The 19,290-nt window shown below is 35.2% G+C and overlaps 1 protein-coding gene across 5 annotated transcripts in view; it reads left to right on the top strand.

The window, feature by feature from the left end:
- The window catches only part of Galnt1 (polypeptide N-acetylgalactosaminyltransferase 1), a 114,344-nt gene that overhangs the window by 72,265 nt on the left and 22,789 nt on the right, over positions 1–19,290 (top strand). For all 5 annotated transcript variants that reach the window (XM_077105594.1, XM_076836640.2, XM_076836641.2 and 2 more), the window contains 2 exons: positions 10,361–10,527; positions 17,529–17,736. In XM_077105594.1, the coding sequence (XP_076961709.1) occupies positions 10,361–10,527; positions 17,529–17,736 (375 nt within the window). The remainder of the gene's footprint in view (positions 1–10,360; positions 10,528–17,528; positions 17,737–19,290) is intronic.

Genomic DNA, 19,290 nt, shown 5'->3' with positions numbered 1-19,290 from the left:
ATATGCAACAAAATGAAATTAAGCCCCTATCTCTCACCTTTTAAACAACTTAACTCAAAAGTGGATTAAGGACATAGGAATTAAACCAGAGACCCTGCGCCTATAGAAGAAAAAGTAGGCCCAAATCTTCACCATGCTGGATTAGGCCCCAACTTCCTTAATAAGACTCCTATAGTGCAAGAAATAAACTCAAAAATGAATAAATGGGATGGATTCAAACTAAAAAGCTTCTTCTCAGCAAAAGAAACAGTGAGGTGAATAGAGAGCCTACAGAATGGGAAAAAAATTTTACCAGACACACATCAGATAGAGCACTAATCTTAGGATATATAAAGAACTCAAAAAACTCAACACCAAAAAAACAAATAACCCAATCTATAAATGGGCCAAGGAACTGAACAGACACTTCTCAGAAGATGATATACAATCAATCAACAAATATATGAAAAAATGTTCAACATCTCTAGCAGATAGAGAAATGCAAATCAAAACTACTCTAAAATTCCATCTCATTCCAATCAGAATGGCAGCTATTAAGAATACAAACAACAATGAGTGTTGGAGAAGATGTGGAGAGAAAGGCACACTAGTACATTGCTGGTGGGACTGCAATTGGTGCTGCCAATCTGGAAAGCAGTGTGGAGATTCCTTGGAAAACTTGGAATGGAATCACCATTTGACCCAGCTAGCCCACTCCTTGGTTTATACCCAAAGGACTTAAAAACAGCATACTGTAGTAATGCAGCCACATCAATGTTTATAGCAGCACAATTCACAATAGCTAAATTATGGAACCAACCTAGATGCCCTTCAGTAAATGAATAGACTAAAAAAAAACTGTGATATATATACACAGTGGAACATTGCTCAGCATTAAAAGAGAATAAAATCATGGAATTTGCAGGTAAGTGGATGGAGTTAGAGAATATTATGCTAAGTGAAGTAAGCCATTCCTAAAAAAACAAATGCCAAATGTTTTCCCTGACATGAGGATGCTGATCTGTAATGGGGATGGTAGGGGGAGGATGGTAGGAATGGAGGAACTTTTGATAGGACAAAGGGGAGGGAAGGAAAAGAGGAGGCAGAAGGTTAGGAAAGACGATTGAATGAGATGGACATCATTACCCCAAGTACATGTATGAAGACATGAATGATGTGACTCTACTTTGTGTACTACCAGAGAAATGAAAAATTGTGCTTTATATGTGTACTGTGTATTGAAATGCATTCTGCTGTCATATATAACAAATTAGAATAAATACATAAATTAAAAAAACAACTTTGGAGATAAATAGCAAGAAAGAGAAACAAGTGAAAAAATTGGGAAGGGAGAATTGAAGGAACAGCCCCCCCCCCCTTTTTAAACAAGTATTGGAAAGTTGCTTGACTCTTTAAGCATGTGTATGTAACTTTGATCAAACTAAAAATATAAAAAGTTGCTCAGATAATTCTGATCTCTCTATACATCTCACCCAGCACAGACTGACTCAATGTAGTGCTTCTCAAACTTGCTAGGGTAGGAGAGAAAGAAAAAGGAATAAAAGGGGAGATTTTCCCCTACTTTTTGATTTTTAATATACCCTTTTCTTATTCCTCAGATTGGAGAGGGCTTCTCTTGGGGCTTTGGGAACTTAAAAAAAAAAGAAAAAATACTCAATGCACAGTGCCAGCTTTGGACTACATTTGAGTTTGCCCTGGCTAATGCCAGAGAGAGAATGAATGAAAATCCCAGGGTTTTGTGCATGTTAGGCCAGTCTCTGCCTCAGGGGAACTTTGAATGCTGGTCTTCTTCTCCAGTGGACCTGCTCCCATTTACATTTCATAATAAGTCTGCTCAGATAGCTACTCTATGAATTCCTTCCAGATTTATAGTTCACTCAGGGAAAAAGAATGGAGTGCATTTACTCCATCTTTCCTGGAAGCAAATAGTACACCTATTTGAAGTGTATGATTCAATTATTTATATAGTCAGTTTGCAGGGTTATGCAACTATCACAAGTTTTAGAGATTTTCCATCACACCCAACATATTTCTCCTGTACATTTGTAGTTACTTTCCATTCCCACTCCCAGCCCCAGGGTTAGATTGTCACTAATGTACTATTTGTTTAGATTGGCTTTTTCTGCACATTTTAGTAAATGTAGTCATATACGATACAGTTTTTAGCATCTGTGTATTTTTCCTGAGGATGATGTTTGAATTCATTATGTTTTAACATGCATCCTTTGTATTGTCCAATGTTGATTCATTTTTCTGGCTATTATGAATAATGTTGCTGAGAATATTTATGTGAATATAAATTTTCTTTTTTTTCTTTCTTTCTTTTTTTTTTTTTTTTTTTCTGTGTGTGTGTGTGTGGTGCTAGGGATTGAACCCAGGGCCTTGTGCATGTGAGGCAGGCACTCTACCAACTAACCTATATCCCCAGCCCAAGTTTTCACTTTTATTGGGTAGATTCCTAGAAATTCAGTTGGTGGATCCCCTGGTGACTCTGTGTTTAACTGTTTATAAATTGGCAAACTGTTTTCCAAAGTGGCGGTATCTTTTACATTCCTACCAATAATGTTATGAGGATCTAGTTTTTCCACATCTTCATTTATACTTTTTTACTTTTCTGCTACAGGTATTAAGTAAGTATTAAGTGGTATCTCATGACTTTAATTTGCATTTTTCCAACTACTAAGAATATTGAAGATCTTTTCAGATCCTTCTTTGCCATTCTTGTAGCTATGATGAAATGTCATCAGATCTTTGGCCTGATTTTCTTTAGATTATTTGTCTTTCTAAAGTTTTTTTGTGTACTCTCAGTACAAATCCTTTATTCAAATTACTTTCTCATATTTTCTCCCAGTTTGTGGCTTGTCTTTTCATATCCTTAATATTGCCTTTGGAAGTATAAAAACTTTTAAACTTGAAGTCAGAGTTATCAACTGTTTCTTTTACAGATTGTGCTTTCAGTGTCATATCACAAACAAGAAAGTGATGTCTGCGCTCACTGCTTTTATTCAGAATTGTATTAAAGGCATCCCAACACTCAGGAGTGCACACTGGGTCCTGTTTTTCTGGTTCAAGAAACAACAAAATATTAGAAGGAGGGGGATATTTTTCTCTTTTTTTCCCCTACTTTTTCTGCTTATTTACTACAACAGCTTCTAGGCTATATGGTCAAGGTGACACAGCAGTGAGAGCAGTGTCCAAGAAAGCAACTAAAATTGTGAGGGAGGGAGATCCTCTTTCTGACCAGAAAAAAAAACTCTTAATTCTAGAGAATGAGTAGAATCACCATTGCTTTCCTTTTTCTGTCTTCTACCACTGACTTAGAACACATGACACCATCCTCAGAAGTATGCATCAAAGCAAGGAAACCAACAGCTCATCTCTTCTAGTTCTAGTGAGACACTTAATCATAAAAGGTCTCCCCAATTGCTGTGTAGATTTAATGCACTCCCATTCAAATCCCAATAGGAGATTTAAAAATTTATTTTGAAAGGCAAAAAAAGTATAATGCCTCCCATGAAAAATGATTTCAACATTTTTTTAAAGAAAGAATGAAGTTAGAAGAAATGAACAGTACCCAAGTTGAAGATTCACTGTCAAGCTGTAGTATACCAGACAGTGTGATGTTGGCAAAGAAATGGATACATAGATTAGTGAAACAGAACAGAGAGTTCAGAATTAGACTCACATAGATAGAACTGTTTGCTTTTTGACAAAAGTGCAAAAGGTATCCAATACAGAAAGAATTATCTTCTCAACAAATAGTGTTGGGAGTATTAGGCATCTCTATGCATTGTGAATCTCAACCTAAATCTCATGTTCTATTAAAATTCAGTCAGATTGACTCATAGATGTAAATCTAGCACCTAAAAATTTATAACTTTTAGAAAATATTTTGTACCTGGAGTTAGGCAAAGAGTGTTTACATATGATACCAAAAGCATGATTTCATAAAAGAAAAAATTTGATAAATGAACTTCATCGAGTTTTAAAACTTTCACCCTGCTAAAGCCACTGCACAGTGGATAACAAGACAAGCTAAAAATTGGAAGAAAATGTTTGCAAGCCAAATGTGCCATAAAGGATATATTTTTATGTATTTAATATTTAAAGAACTTTTAAGTATACAATCTAATTTTAAAATTAATACAATAAAAATTAGACAAAGACTTGATATGTCACCCAAAATGCTGTTTGGTTGGCAAATGAGAACATGAAAAGATACTAGCCATGTTTGCCAGTTAAAACCATAATGAGATACCACTCTACACCTATTTAGATGGCTAAAATAAAAAATGAAATGCTGACAAAGATACAGACTAGTTGGAATGTTTATATATTTCTATTAGGATTGCAGAGTGCTGCAGTCTCTTTGACAGAGTTAGGCAATTTTTAAAATGAGGTTTTATTTACATGAAACCCAGTGAGCCCATAGTGGGTGTTATACTGAGAGAAATGAAAACATTAAAATTAATTTAATGAAAAAAATGACACAAAACCAAATATTGATGAGTTTGTAGAACAGCTGGAACTCTAACACAGAACTTTTACAGCTTCTTTAGGAAATAGTTTCATAGTATCTACTAAAGCTGACCTTATTCATACCCTATTTCCCAACAATACAGAAATGTATACAAATAGTCACTAAAAAATGGGTACATGAGTGATGATCACAGCACTGTGCATAATAATCCAGACTGAGAAGTACTGTTGTCCATCAGTATTAGGATGGAAAAGTAAATTATGGTTTAATATAGTTTATTGCCATGCATTAATAGAAGTCAACAAACTCTTTATTGTACATGCAGCATGGATGATGTACAAACATAATTTTGAGTGAAAAAATTCAGACAAAAGATTATGCTTTGTTTTGCTTGTTCTCAAATTGTCATGCTGGAACTTCAAACAATTTCTGAGACCCTTTTTAGGGAGTCTGCAAAGTCAAAACAGTTCTCATAATAATACTAAGACATTATTTGCTCCTTTTGCTCTTATTCTTCAACTACTATGTAATGGAATTGGAGGGGCTATGTGGATTAGGAACCAAGGAGTAGACAGATCATAAAATAATTTAAATATAAAAAGTTTAATGTTAAAAAGTATTAACTATAATGGGACAGATTATAAGAAGATAAAGACATAATAGATACCCTAGAGTTGAAGAAAAGTACAAGGAAGTGGGGGAAAAACACAGAAGGGAGCTCCTTCCCTAAGGCTGGGATTCAGATCTCATTGAAGAAGGTCTGATTGCAGTTAACTGGATAGCAGAAAAGTTTGCTAAATGCCTCTGGGTGTTCACCCACACTTCTGAGGGCCATACGGTAGGAAGGAAAAGAAAACAAATGGAGCCTGTGGGAATTAGAAGTAAAGTTTCTTCTTCCTGCAGCGTTCCTCCAACACCCTCCATTAACAGAGCTTCTGTATACATGATGCCCCTTGCCAAGGAGAACCACTTGGAGGGGCCAGTGTCATAGAACTGAAAATGAAAACTCTGTTTAGAGCTTGAAGGCAATAAATGTATAATGGGCACCATATGACACGATGGGTTATCTCTGGTAGTTGATGGTGATGAGTTTATGGGTTCTCCTGCTTTTAAAAGTTTTGTCTTAATTTGTAACATTCTAAATAGCAATAGATATAACCCACTTAAACAAAAGCTTTTTCAGGTCCTCAATTTCTAAGCATAAAGGGATCATTAAATTTTAAAAAAAATTAAGAGTACTACTGCTTTATAAACAGATAAAACTCAACTGTAATATTAGAAATCCTGGGGAGAAGGAGCACAATGGAAGCCATTGCACTTTGAGGAAGTTCATTCATCTAAACACTTAATGATTTGTCAGTGTTTTATATGTATTTCTATTATATTTGTATTATATTTCAGTAAAGAAGGGAAGACATTTCCCTTTCTTCCTAACTCTGTACTCTTGTTAATCTTGTATGTAACTTTTAAAAATTATCCCTAACTTACTCTGGCTAGTTTCATGATTGAAGATTAAAGACTGAGTTGTGACATGGTGAGTGGAATCTGCTTTATAACACTGCCTGGGGCCTTTCTGCTCATCCTCAGCTCTGCATTCTGTGAATTCCTCCCAACAACAAAAAATGTTATTTAGTTCATTTTCCATTATAGTAAAGAAATACCTGAGGTTGGAACTTTATTAAAAAATATTGGGGAATGATATTGACCAAATTCTATTGTTATATTGTGTATATGTTCAAATATGTAACAACAAATTCTATTATGTACAACTATGACACATCAATAAAAATAAATGGAGAAAAAAAGAGAAGAGGTTTATTTAGCTCACAATTTTGGAGGCTGTAACTGTAAATAGTATAATGAGGTACCCCCATGGTAGATGTCATATGATGGGAGTACATGTGAGAGTGATAAATCTCACAGGAGGTGAAGGTCTTATTACTTATTCCATATCTGAAGCATAATATTATAAAAATATAACTAATCTAGCTACTGTTTATAACAAAGCCAACATGGGGTCAGGCTTGATATTTTATGACAGCCTTCTTGAGAGAACTAACTAGGATCCTACAAGAACTACATCACTTCTCCCAAGGGCAGCAGTTTCAGTGACCTCTCACTATATATAGCCCATCTTGTAAAGATTCTAATAGCTCTCAACATCACCACACTAAAAGACCAGACTTTCAGCTCCTGAGTCATGTGTAGATCATTGCACACAGACAGGTGGTCTCTCCATTATAAAAGCTGATCTACAATTCCAAAAGGTTCTTTGGCTCAAGTGTTTTATGGCTCTCCAGGTGGGTTTGTGTATCTTCATGAGCATGCATGATTTTCCCACTCTTTGTGGTACTTTCTGATTTACTTTGGGAGAATATTACCCTGTGCAAATTTGTTGTGGTCTCTGAATTATTATGTTTAACTATTAGACTTAGGATATTATTTAACTTTTGTCATCTATTCTTCTGTATATAATTTTCCTGGATCCTAATTTTCTCTTTTTTAAAAAATTTTCTTATTAGTTGCTCAAAACATTACAATGATCTTGACATATCATACATTTGATTCAAATGGGGTACGTAATCTTATTTTTCCACGTGTACAAATTGCAGGATCACATTGGTTATACAGCCATGTTTATACATAGGGCCATACTAGTGTCTATTGTATTCTGCTACCCTTTCTATCCCCCCTCCCCTCCCCTCCCCTCCCATCACCTCTTTCCACCCAATCTACTGTGACACGTTTCTCTCTCTCTCTTTTTGCTTCCCCATCACACCATCTTATATGTAATTTTGCATAACAGTGAGGGTCTCCTATCATCTTCTGTGCAATTCCCCTTCTCTCTCCCATTCCCATGCACCTCTCGTCCCTATTTCATGGTAATCTTCTTCTCATGCTCTTCCTCCCTGCTCTGTTTTGAGTCACCCCCCTTATATCAAAGAAGACATTCTGCATTTGTTTTTTAGGGATTGGCTAGCTTCACTTAGCATAATCTGCTTTAATGCCATCCATTTCCCTGCAATTGCCATGATTTTGTTGTTTTTTAGTGCTGAGTAATATTCCATTGTGTATAAATGCCACATTTTTTTTATCCATTCATCTATTGAAGGGCATCTGGGTTGGTTCCACAGTCTAGCTATTGTGAATTGTGCTGCTATGAACATTGATGTAGCTGTGTCCCTGTTGTATGCTCTTTTTAGGTCTTTTGGGTATAATCCGAGAAGTGGGGAATAGCTGGGTCAAATGGTGAATCCATTCCCAGCTTTCCAAGGAATCTCCATACTGCTTTCCAAATTGGCTGAACCAATTTCCTGTCCCACCAGCAATGTACAAGTGTACCCTTTTCCCCACATCCTCGCCAGCACTTGTTATTGTTTGACTTCATAATGGCTGCCATTCTTACTGGAGTGAGATGGTATCTTAGAGTGGTTTTAATTTGCATTTCTCTGTTTGCTAGAGATGCTGAGCATTTTTTCGTGTATTTGTTGATTGATTGTATATCCTCCTCTGAGAAGTGTTTGTTCAGATCCTTGGCCCATTTGTTGATTGGGTTATTTGTTTTCTTCTAATTTTCTCTTTTTGAATACTATGTTCTTATAATCTTATTTTTTTCCATACAGTTTTAAAATTTAATTCTTTAATATATCATTCACTAAATAAATCTGAATCACTACTTCTTTTCTGCAAAGCCTACTGTCTAATAAGGATTAACTTAGGAAAAGCGACCATATATGACACAGTACAATCCAGCTAAATAATAAAAGAAACTTTCTCAGAACTTCTTGGCTTATACCCAGGCCATTCCTGATTTCACAGTCTTGTGCTAGTAATTTTCAAGACAGACATTCAGGATGCATCCTCATAAAACATTGAATATTGGCTTGATTACTTATTCCATACCTGAAGCATAATATTATATAAATATAAATTATCTAGCTACTGTTTATAACAAAGTTGTGATAGGAAACTTTTCAGAAGTGTTATTAGGAATTCTAGGGACACACTTTCTTATGGCCTACGTAGTTAGTCTTTTGGGTCCTGTCTTTTTATTTCAGACTTGGAGGAAAAGTGTTGCAGAGTGTAGCAGACTGTATGGGCCTTCTATTGCTTTCTGCTTTTCTTGCCATGTACGTGGCTAACAATGCTCTTGGTACGTTTTACCTAATAACCTTCTGTTTCTCTTTTTTTTCTTTTTGTTATTTTGGTAAACCAGCAGCTATGCAATAACCTTGGCTGTGTTCTCCTTCCCAATTCTGTTAAAATAATAAGGATTAAGTTGGGGAAAAGAGATCATATACAATGGCTTTGAGTAAACAGGGTAAATGGGGCATGGACAGAGAAGTGGAAATGAGGCTATGGGCATTGTGGATCAGTTGCAGCTAGATAGGTTCCTGATAATAGGATGGAGACCATGCTGGAAAGACCAGGTCATGGGAATTTGGTAAAAAAAGGATGAGACGAGAGTGAATGACAGTGAAAACTACTCATTTGGTCCTTTTTCTCTAGGAGAGCAGAGAAACAAGGACTGATGGGGCTCTACAGTGATTTTCTTTCTTTTTTCCTTTTATCCCCTTTACCTTGTCATCATTTTTTCTACCCTTTCCCTTTTCTTCCTACTGCCTGTGAGAAGCCCCAGGGTAGAGTGTACAGTAAGTAGGGTTGTACAGAAGCTTCAGAAGAGGAGTTTGGTTGATGTTTTTCTCGTTCCCTTTCCCTTCTTCCCATTTTCCACTCTCCAAATTTATAACAGTGTAAGAAGCACTAGGTTTTTGAGAGAGAGCAGGGAAAAAAGGAGGAAAGACTGGAGAAACTATTACAAGTGTGGATATCTAACAGGGAGTTACAGATGCTCTTTTTAGGAGCTTAGATTTTTTGTTTTATTTTATTTTAGAGAGAGAGAATTTTTATGATATTTATTTTTTAGTTTCGGTGGACACAACATCTTTATTTTATTTTTATGTGGGGCTGAGGATCGAACCCAGCGCCCCGCGCATGCCAGGCGAGCACGTTACCACTTGAGCCACATCCCCAGCTCCTGGAAGCTTAGATTTTAAAAACACATCCCTTAATAGGTGATTGCTTACTACTATTCTCTTGGTATCTGTTCTCTAGTAATATCTAGCTAACAAGGTTGAAGGAAGACACCATGTACTTAACACAGTGCTAGAAACATACAATGTAATGTATTGATTTTGTGTGAATATATTTTGGGTTTCTTTGATCTTTTTGATGTTTGCATATGTAAGCACAATCTTTACTAAATGAGATGCATTTAGTTGATAATTAGTTATGGAAACAGCAGCACAAGGAGTTTGCTCAGCAGAACCTGGGCTGTGAGGTCTTCAGTCAGGCCCTGATGCTTTTTAGCTATCTTTGTCTTGGCTTGTCACGTGAGTGTGACATGTGACTTTAGTTTTCCTTATAGAATGAATAGGAAGAATAAGAACTTGGTACATAATAGGTACTCAGTAAATGCTATTTCTCTTTCTTTGTAGAAGTTATAGTTTTGTTTAGGTTATTTAGTTTAACTAGTGTTTCTGATTTTTTTGTTTAATTGGATTCTTGAAATACATTCAGTGTGGGATTGATAATAATACAGCCTTAGTTTATTTTACATTGAAATGAATCAACTATAAACATTTAACAGGAAGGGGTATTTGATTTTAAAATTATGAGCAACATCTTTAAAATAACTTATTGCTTTAAATAGGTATTTATTAAATATATGACATTAATCACAACCTAAATAAAAGGCACTAACAGACTTGCCACTAAATCATACCATTTTTGTTGTTCTTTCATCCCTTCTAGTCCAGACTGATTTGTTGTATTATCTTTAACAGTCACTTTTTATAAAAGTATTTTCTTTGTTTTTAGGTGTAAAACAAAGGTGTATCCAGATAATCTTCCTACAACAAGTGTCGTGATTGTTTTCCATAATGAGGCTTGGAGCACACTTCTGCGAACTGTCCATAGTGTCATTAATCGCTCACCAAGACACATGATAGAAGAAATTGTTCTAGTAGATGATGCCAGTGAAAGAGGTAAATTTTGATGGCAGTGATATCCTACACATTTTATCACTAATAGTTTATAAATTAGTTGTTATAATTTTTATAATGATTTTATACAAACTTGTAATTTTTTTTGAAAAAATGCGGAGTATTCATTTAGCATTTAATTTGTATCACATCTTAATCTTATTTTATGTTTTTAAAATTATTGATTTATTCTAGTTTGTTATACGTGATAGCAGAATGCAATTTATTTCATATTACACATGTAGAGCACAATTTTTCAAGCCATTTTGTGTCTTCATACATGTACTTAGGGTAATGATGTCTAACTCATTCCACCATCATTCCTACCTCCTTGCTCCCTCCCTTCCCCGTCTTCCCCTTTGCCCTATCTAAAGTTCCTCCATGCCGCCCCTACCCCCCGCCATAGCCATTATGAGTTAGCATCCTCATATCAAAGAAAACATTTGGTTTTTTGGGATTGGCTTGCTTCACTTAGCATTATATTCTCCAACTCCATCCATTTACCTGCAAATTCCATAATTTTATTCGCTTTTAATGCTGAGTAATGTTCCATTGTGTATATATACCACAGTTTCTTTATCCATTCATCTACTGAAGGGCATCTGGATTGGTTCCACAAAGTAGCTATTGTGAATTGTGCTGCTATAAACATTGATATGGCTGTGTCCCTGTAGTATGCTGTTTTTAAGTTCTTTGGGTATAAACCGAGGAGCTACATCAAATGATGGTTCCATTTCAAGTTTTCCAAGGAATCTCCACACTGCTTTCCAGATTGGCAGCACCAATTTGCAGTTCCACCAGCGATGTATGAGTATGCCTTTCTCCCCACATCCTCACCAACACTTATTGTTGTTTGTATTCTTAATAGCTGCCATTCTGACTGGAGTGAGATGAAATCTTAGAGACTTTTGATTTGCATTTCTCTAATTGCTAGAGATGTTGAACATTTTTTTAATATGTTTGTTGACTGTTTGTATATCATTTTCTGAGAAGTGTCTTTTCAGTTCTTTGGTCCATTTATTGATTGGGTTATTTGGTTTTTTTGGTGTTAAGGTTTTTGAGTGCTTTATATGTCCTAGAATAGTGCTCTGTCTGTGCTTGTGGTAAATGCTTTATAATGTAAATGTTTATGAGAACAGTTAAAAAAAACCACATAATTTTGTTAGAATTTCTTCTGTGGAAAGCTGCAGCCCTGAGTCAGTGAAAGGAAGACTAGATCCTACTTATAGCCATAAATGGAGAATTTTAGTTCTATGTATAGGAAGTACCTTTGACAGCAAAATGGAGTCTTAAGCTGGAGAGCCCTTAGTTCTTCAGATTCTTCCTATTTCTGTGGTGTTTCCCTACTTCTTTATTTCCAAGTTTCAGGAATCTTAAGTTCATTAAAAGATTAAGAAGGATGAGCGAAGCACTGTGGTGCACATCTGTAATCCCAGCAACTTGGGAGTCTTAAGGCAAGAGGATCACAATATTTGAGGCCAATCTCAGCAACTTAGTGAGACCATATCTCAGGATAAAAAATAAAAAGGACTGGTGATGTTACTCAGTGGCAAAGTGCTCCCAAGTTCAATCCTTAGTATGTAATTTAATAAAAGACTCTAATCTCCTAATAAATCTCTGCAATAACTCTTGCCCATATATTCTTCTAAAAATCTCAGAATTTTTCATAAGCTTACAGTCTCCTAAAAAGTTTCATAAAGCACTCTTTTGGGAAAAGTTAAATTAATGTAATGGGTTGGCATTATTTATTCTGAATCCTTGTAGATTTCACAATGCAGTGTACAATAGAAAAAAAACTTAGTCCATTAGTAGAGAAACTTGTCAAACTCAGCCAATATTTCCTAATTTTCTTATCCCCTCCCCATAGTACATCTATTTAAGGATCATTGGTGTTGTGTGTTCCCCCAATATTCCTATGTTTAGATAAGAAAAATTTGGAAAGCTTTACAGAAAACAGCTTCCTATTGCTTTTCCTTCCTTCCTTCAGCTTTAAACTTCATGACCCATTGTTTTAACTTCTTTTATTATTGTCTTCAACTTATCTTACCTACTTTATCATTGTGTCTCCTAAGATGGTTTAGTCAGGTATTCTACCCTTCATTTCTGTTGCCTACACTGAATATTAATTTTGGGGAGTAAATTATGTGTTAATAACAATTTAGGGCTGAGGTTATGGTTTAGCAGTAGAGCTCTTACCTACCAAGTTCGAGGTCCTGGGTTCGATTCTCAGCACCACATTAAAAATAAATAAATAAAATAAAGGTATTGTGTCCAACTACAATTAAAAAATAAATATTTTTAAAAATAACAATTTAAATGTTATTTTGCCAGATTATACAGGTACAAATGAAGAATAAGTTATGGTTCTAGGGCTAGGGATATAGCTCATTGGTAGAGTGCTAACCTAGCATGTACAAGGCCCTGAATTGGATCCTCAGCACCTCAAAAAAATAATAATAATAATAAATAATAATAATACAGTTAACTTCTCAAGTGCCTTGTATCTTCTTCCTTACCCTAATTAAAGGAATAATTTGTAATCACACAAAACATAAATACTCTAATGTGTAACAAGTCAGTGTGAAATGAGAGTTGTTATAAATCACCAGGCTTAACAAAGAAATAATTACTATTGACAATAAAAATATAAGTTTTATATGGATAACTTTTTCCTGGAAGTTTATTCCTCTTCAATAAAATTAACCTAATTTAATTTAAGGAGCAATATATAAAAGTCATGTATTGCTTAATAATGGGAACAGTTCTAAAAAATTTATTGCTAGGTGACTGTCATTGTGCAAACACAAAGTGTACTTACACAAACTAAGACAGCTGTGCCAACACTAAGTGATGTAATTTTGTGGACCACCATCATATATACGGTCCATCCTTGACCAAAATAGCATTATGCAGTACATCGTGGTACAAACATCCTGCAAGTGATTTGTGCTTGATTTATTTATGTGTTAATATTTGCTAAATTAAATATTTCTCAAGGAGAGAGATTTTTCCACAAACAGAATGAATTCTTTTTCCATTTCCTCCTTTGGTTTTCTCTTACTCTGTGAATGCCTGAAAAGGCTGTATAGAAGTAAGTTTGGGTAGAATATGGCTTCCTTAGAAATGTGTTTGTACCCAAACTAAAGTGTTCACTCTAAAGTGAACTCAAGTATGCCAGCTCTCTTTCCCTTGTCTCATGCAGGCCTTTACTTAATGTCCCAACTTTGTAAATATGAGTGAAAACTGATATGGGAAGATGTCTGCTTTGCTGGTTCGCCCAAGGCTCTTAATTTCCAGGCAGGATCTCCTGAATGCTACCTCAGAGTCTCTGTTCTGGGATCTGATTCTCTTTATCTTTTTTCTCAGAAAGTGTCAAGTATCCAGTTCTTCATGTTTGATATAGGGGAACCTTAGGTATTATTTTCCTTGTATAGCTACAGATTTTGATGTACTGATTGAAAATTATTTAGATAGCCCTTCCCATCTGTTTACCCCAGTATGAACAGAATGGGCCTTTAATTATAAAAACATGACTCTGATTAAGGTTTGTGTCACCTAACTCTATCTGGCATTTCCAGGCACTTCTTGAACCATTCCCTGCCACTCTGGTCCTGTACTTCTGTCCTTTATTCATAATTTTCTTCTTTGAATTTGTTAAAAGAACCATTCTTTCTGTCTCAGAACCTTTCACCTCTACTGTTGCTATTCTTTATTCTAGAACATGTTCTCCAGGAAGTACTCATCTCTGCCATTTCCCCACCCTACTTAACATCTCATCATCTTCAGAATTTCAGTTCAAATGGGATTATTTAGAGAGGGATTCCTTGACCTCTCCAGACCCTGTCACATCTCTCTGAACACATCTTGGAACACTTCCTATTCTTCCATAGTGCTCAACAGAGTTTCCATTATTGACTTTTATGTTTAATGTCTATGTTCTTCTATTACACTAATCCCTCCATCAGGGTTGTTTGCTCACGATTATCTCCTCAGTGCCCACAGACTGTTTACATAGTGCAGATTTAGTGAATTCATGTTCTACCATCCTTTAATGCTCTGTGCAGACTTTCTTTTTTTTTAAATTTGTCTTATACTTTCTAATTGGAGTATATGGTATGCATTGCCTGTGCATGGCCTCAAAAGTACTTGATTTCACAGTTAACCTCCTGAGCAGCTCTATTTATTAAAAAAGTATGAAGTAGGTGCTACAATTATCCCTATTTGATATCTAGACTCTGTAAACTCAGGGCCTGACCTCTTAACTTCTGCATACATCACTTCTGATTGCCTCTGACAGAACTTTACTATTGTATGATCTGTAATGAAGTCCCAGAAAGAATGAATCCCTAGTTTGTGTCAGTAGTTACGGGATCATAACTTTAAAAGTTTATCTTAACTCTTATAATTTGTATAAGATTCCTAATCGGAGATGGTTGTTTATTTCTCATTTTACACATAAGGAAGTCAAATTAGTCAGATTTATTAGCTTCTACATTTCTTGCTCTTCCTACTACTCTTTAGAGTTCCAATTAATATTTCTCAGATGTTGCTATGAATGGTGAGATTTTCCCTTTCTCACTAATAGCTTCATACTTCCTGATGGAGAGTTGTTTAGGGGTCCATTTATAGAACAATAACCATAGATATTCTAATAAACAAGATTCACTCTTATTTTTATATGAAGTAATGGCTTTTAAAAAAATCTTTTATTTTTATAAATAAAATTTAAAAAATCAAAAAAAATCTTTATTTTAATACTTTGTAAAAGGGAAGATTAAAAACATGCACTTTCATCTCTTTACTAAAGGAACAGGAATACTGCTCAAATCTTTGAGGCAGAAAACCTATAATGCTGAAAGATGAAATCTTGAAACTTTATGAAAGAGTGAAAACAAAAATATGGAGGTATGGACCCCATGAATTATTAGTATAAATAGTTGAAGAAAAGATAGTAGCTTCTAACCACAGTCACTTCACTTCTCATGGATTCATTTTTGTAAAGTGTGACTTGATATTCCTACTTTCCCACCCGGTCTTGAGTCTATAATTCTGTATGAACTGAAAAAAAGACAACAGTGTTTTTTTAGTCTAATTGCATGAAAACCACAAAGATGCCAAGAAATTTTGTAAAATAATGAATTTGTTACATTATCATACACAGTCTCATGTATTTTTTATTTTGTGCATCAGCTAGAAACAGTTATGTGTTTCAAAGGTGTGGGATCTGGGGATTAGATTACTTTAGTTTTGGGGAAGTATTTTACACTAAATTTTTTATATTTTTTTTGGAAAAAATTGTTGGGAGACAGTTTTTATGATACAATCAACTTTTCTAACCTTAGGTACAAGAATATATCTCATACCTACCACATGAGATTCTGTCAAATTCTCGAGATAGAGTATTTTAAATTGATGCTGGATCAGGTGTTTCCACAATCCTAAATTGTTCTCTTTAGCATTTCCTTCTAGGGTTTTCTTGCTCGGACAAAAAGGTGGGCTTTGAAGGCAGGTAGACCTGGGTTTGACTCTTGCATCCAACCCCATAACAAGCTGTGTCACCTTGATTGAATTTATATAACTTTCTGAGTCTTCGATTTTCATTTCTAAAGTATGAATAATAACATTTAACCTCACAGTGTGGTTGTGAAGATTAAGTGAGGTAAAACATGTAACAAGTTAGCATTGTGCTAAATAGGCACAAAATGTTAGCTGCTAACTGCAAAATGTTGCTTTTTTCCTGGAATTTGCAGTTCCCACCTTTTTACTCATAATCTAATAAGGTATTCCTGATCTGAAAGCTTAGTTCATAAAACCATACTGATATTTGTTAGATACTATTTTTAGCTCAAATATTAGGAAGTATATTAGCAGAAATGGAAATTACTTATAATCTGGATGGTTTCTATATCCCTGATTACTTCATTATTGACTCATTTTGCTTTTACCAAACAGGAATCACATCATTCCCATTTGTCCTCCCTACCCCACTATATAGGAAGTACTTTGGATTCTTATGCTCAATATTTAAAGAACCCCTTAATTTACATCCTGATTTCTGTGAATTGCTAGAGTCCTATTAGATAGAGCTAGTCAGAGAAATCCCAGTAATTCCATCTCAATATTTCCATTCCTACAGAACTTATCCTTACATTTGTCACATGGGGACTAGTTGAAGACATCTGGTCATGTTACCATCGATCGATAGCTTCTCTGCCATAAAATCCTAAAAAGTGATCTGATTCAAAAGATCTTTTCTCTTTGCTTTGATAAAGCTGTGTCTTTTCTACTTTTTAGTCAGTTGTGAACTTTGCAGGCAGGACATGCTTGCCTTACAGATAATAATCTCTTATATGACCTCTCCAAGATAGTTCTCCCTTTCCTTTTTACTTCCTTTTCATCTTTAATTGCTCCTCCCTCTTAAAAGCTTTTTTCTTAGACTACTTTTCTGTTAAGGATCTCTCTGTGGCCTTGCAGTTACAGTCTAGTATTTCTCATTTGTTTCACCTCACTTATTTCCTCCTAATAAAAAAACTGTATAATCAGAGACTGTGGCAATCAATAAGACAGAGTGTTTCTGCCTCTGAGGAAATTTCACAATTTTCAGAACTGTAATAGCTGTGGCATATTCTCTTCTCTCTGTTGAGGTCAGGATTTAATACTCTTAAACTACTTTCTTTGTATTGATGATCCTTAAATATGGTTAGAAAATGAAGCATTAAGCCTGGCAGAGTTACTTAGAGAAGTGTTGTGACATGCCTATCCTTGGTGAAGCCAGAGCCAAAGATGCTGTCAGAGCTCCACATGTAATAAGAGAGAGGCAGCTCTAGTCCATGCTGTCATGAAATGGAAAGTCTTCCTTCAGGGAAATACATTGTGAGGCATGGATCCCCACTGGGAGTGCTTAGTAAATACGCATCAAAGGAATACTGCAAATCAAAATTGCTTTACATCTAGATAGTGCTAGTTCCGAAGTTTTCATGATATTGTTTTGTTAATTTTTTCAGACTTTTTGAAAAGACCTCTAGAGAGTTATGTGAAGAAACTCAAAGTGCCAGTTCATGTAATTCGAATGGAACAGCGTTCTGGATTGATCAGAGCTAGATTGAAAGGAGCTGCAGTGTCCAAAGGCCAGGTGATAACCTTCTTAGATGCTCATTGTGAGTGCACAGTGGGATGGCTGGAGCCTCTCTTAGCAAGGATCAAACATGACAGGTAATTTTTTGGAATCTTAAATTTGTTCTCAGTACATTTGTCCTAGACTACATGATGAGTTGGAAGATTCTTTATTTTTAAATAAATACAAAAATAATTTCTTCTTGAATTGTTTTTAAAATGTCCTTAAAAAGCCGTGCTTGGTGCCAAATACTTTAATCCCCGCAACTCAGGAAGCTGAGGTAGAAAGATCACAAGTTTGAAGCCAGCCCCAGCAACTTAGCAAGGCCCTAAACAACTTAGTGAGACCCTGTCTCAAAATAAAAATAAAAAGTGCTGGTGATGTGGCTCAGTGGTTAAGGGTTCCGGGTATTCAATCCCTGGTATCAAAAAAAAAAAGCCCTGAAGATTCTAAACAAAGTACGAAGAGCATGACCTAAACTCTGGCAATAATGTATACAAACTATTTTATTAGTGGAAATGAATTAGGAAGCATATTGTTAAATATTCACCACCAAACAGGAGCAAACATCTGGACAATGAACTTGAGGATGGCAAGATAAAAATCTTTACTGTCCCTGCTCTTTAGGGTAACACTGGGACAGGTCATCTCAGCTCTGTCTGAGATTTAGGAATGATTTGGTTGCATAAAGATAATATAACCTTTAGAAACAAGAGTTTGAACCCATAGAGAGAAAGCAGTGTGCAGTGATAACAGTATAAAAGAGAACTGGCCAAAATAACAAACACAGTTACTTCCATTTTGGGCTGTGTGGTGGATTAGATGTTCTGAGTAACTTTTTCAAGTGAAAAAGATAAAATATCAGATAAAATACAAAACAAAATTTTAAATGCATCATTGAGTTGACACAGAGGTTTTAAGAATTTTGCCAGTCTTATAACAAAGTGAGAGCAAATGAGCTATCCAAACATTAAAGCCAGCTTTCAATTACATGGTTTATGCTGAACTCTGGAGACACTGAGCTTTTGCCTTGATAGGTAAATAACATGAGAGGACAGGAGGCAAAGCCTAGGCCTTACCTAAGGTGGGAAGATTAATAGCAAATACCCATATAAAGCTGTGATCTGAAATCTATACCTCAGTGTGAGAATGAGATATAGACTCCACCATATCAAAATAAACTTGCCTGTCTCAACCTTAGTATGGGATGGAAGAAGGGAAACAACTTTCCCATAGGGATTTGTAAAACCGAGTATAGAAAAAATGGAAACAACTAAACTTTAAGGCTAGAGTAACTTGTTTACAAAAAACCAGAAAGAACTATGAGGAAAATTATAGCCCAAACCCATTGTGAATGCTAGCATAAAAATTTCACAATACCTGCAAATTGAACCCATCAAAACATACACACACACACACACACACACACACACACACACATATAACTAATTGGTTTAGTTTAAAATCCATTTCTGTAATAGTAAAACTATAATTACAAACTTATTAGAAGTCTCTGAGATCATTTCTGTAAGTAGAGAAAAAGAGCGTTCACTAAAACTTAACATCCATTTGTTATAAGAAAATACTTAGTAAGCTATTATGGAATGGAAATTTACTAATCCAAGAAAGAATGCTTTAAAAAAAATAAAAAC

The sequence above is a fragment of the Callospermophilus lateralis genome, chromosome 17 (genome assembly GCF_048772815.1).
Source record: "Callospermophilus lateralis isolate mCalLat2 chromosome 17, mCalLat2.hap1, whole genome shotgun sequence".
In the NCBI taxonomy this organism is placed as follows: Eukaryota; Metazoa; Chordata; class Mammalia; order Rodentia; family Sciuridae; genus Callospermophilus; species Callospermophilus lateralis.
The sequence above is the reverse complement of the archived record's forward strand: the minus strand, read 5'-3'. Positions and strand labels throughout refer to the sequence as shown.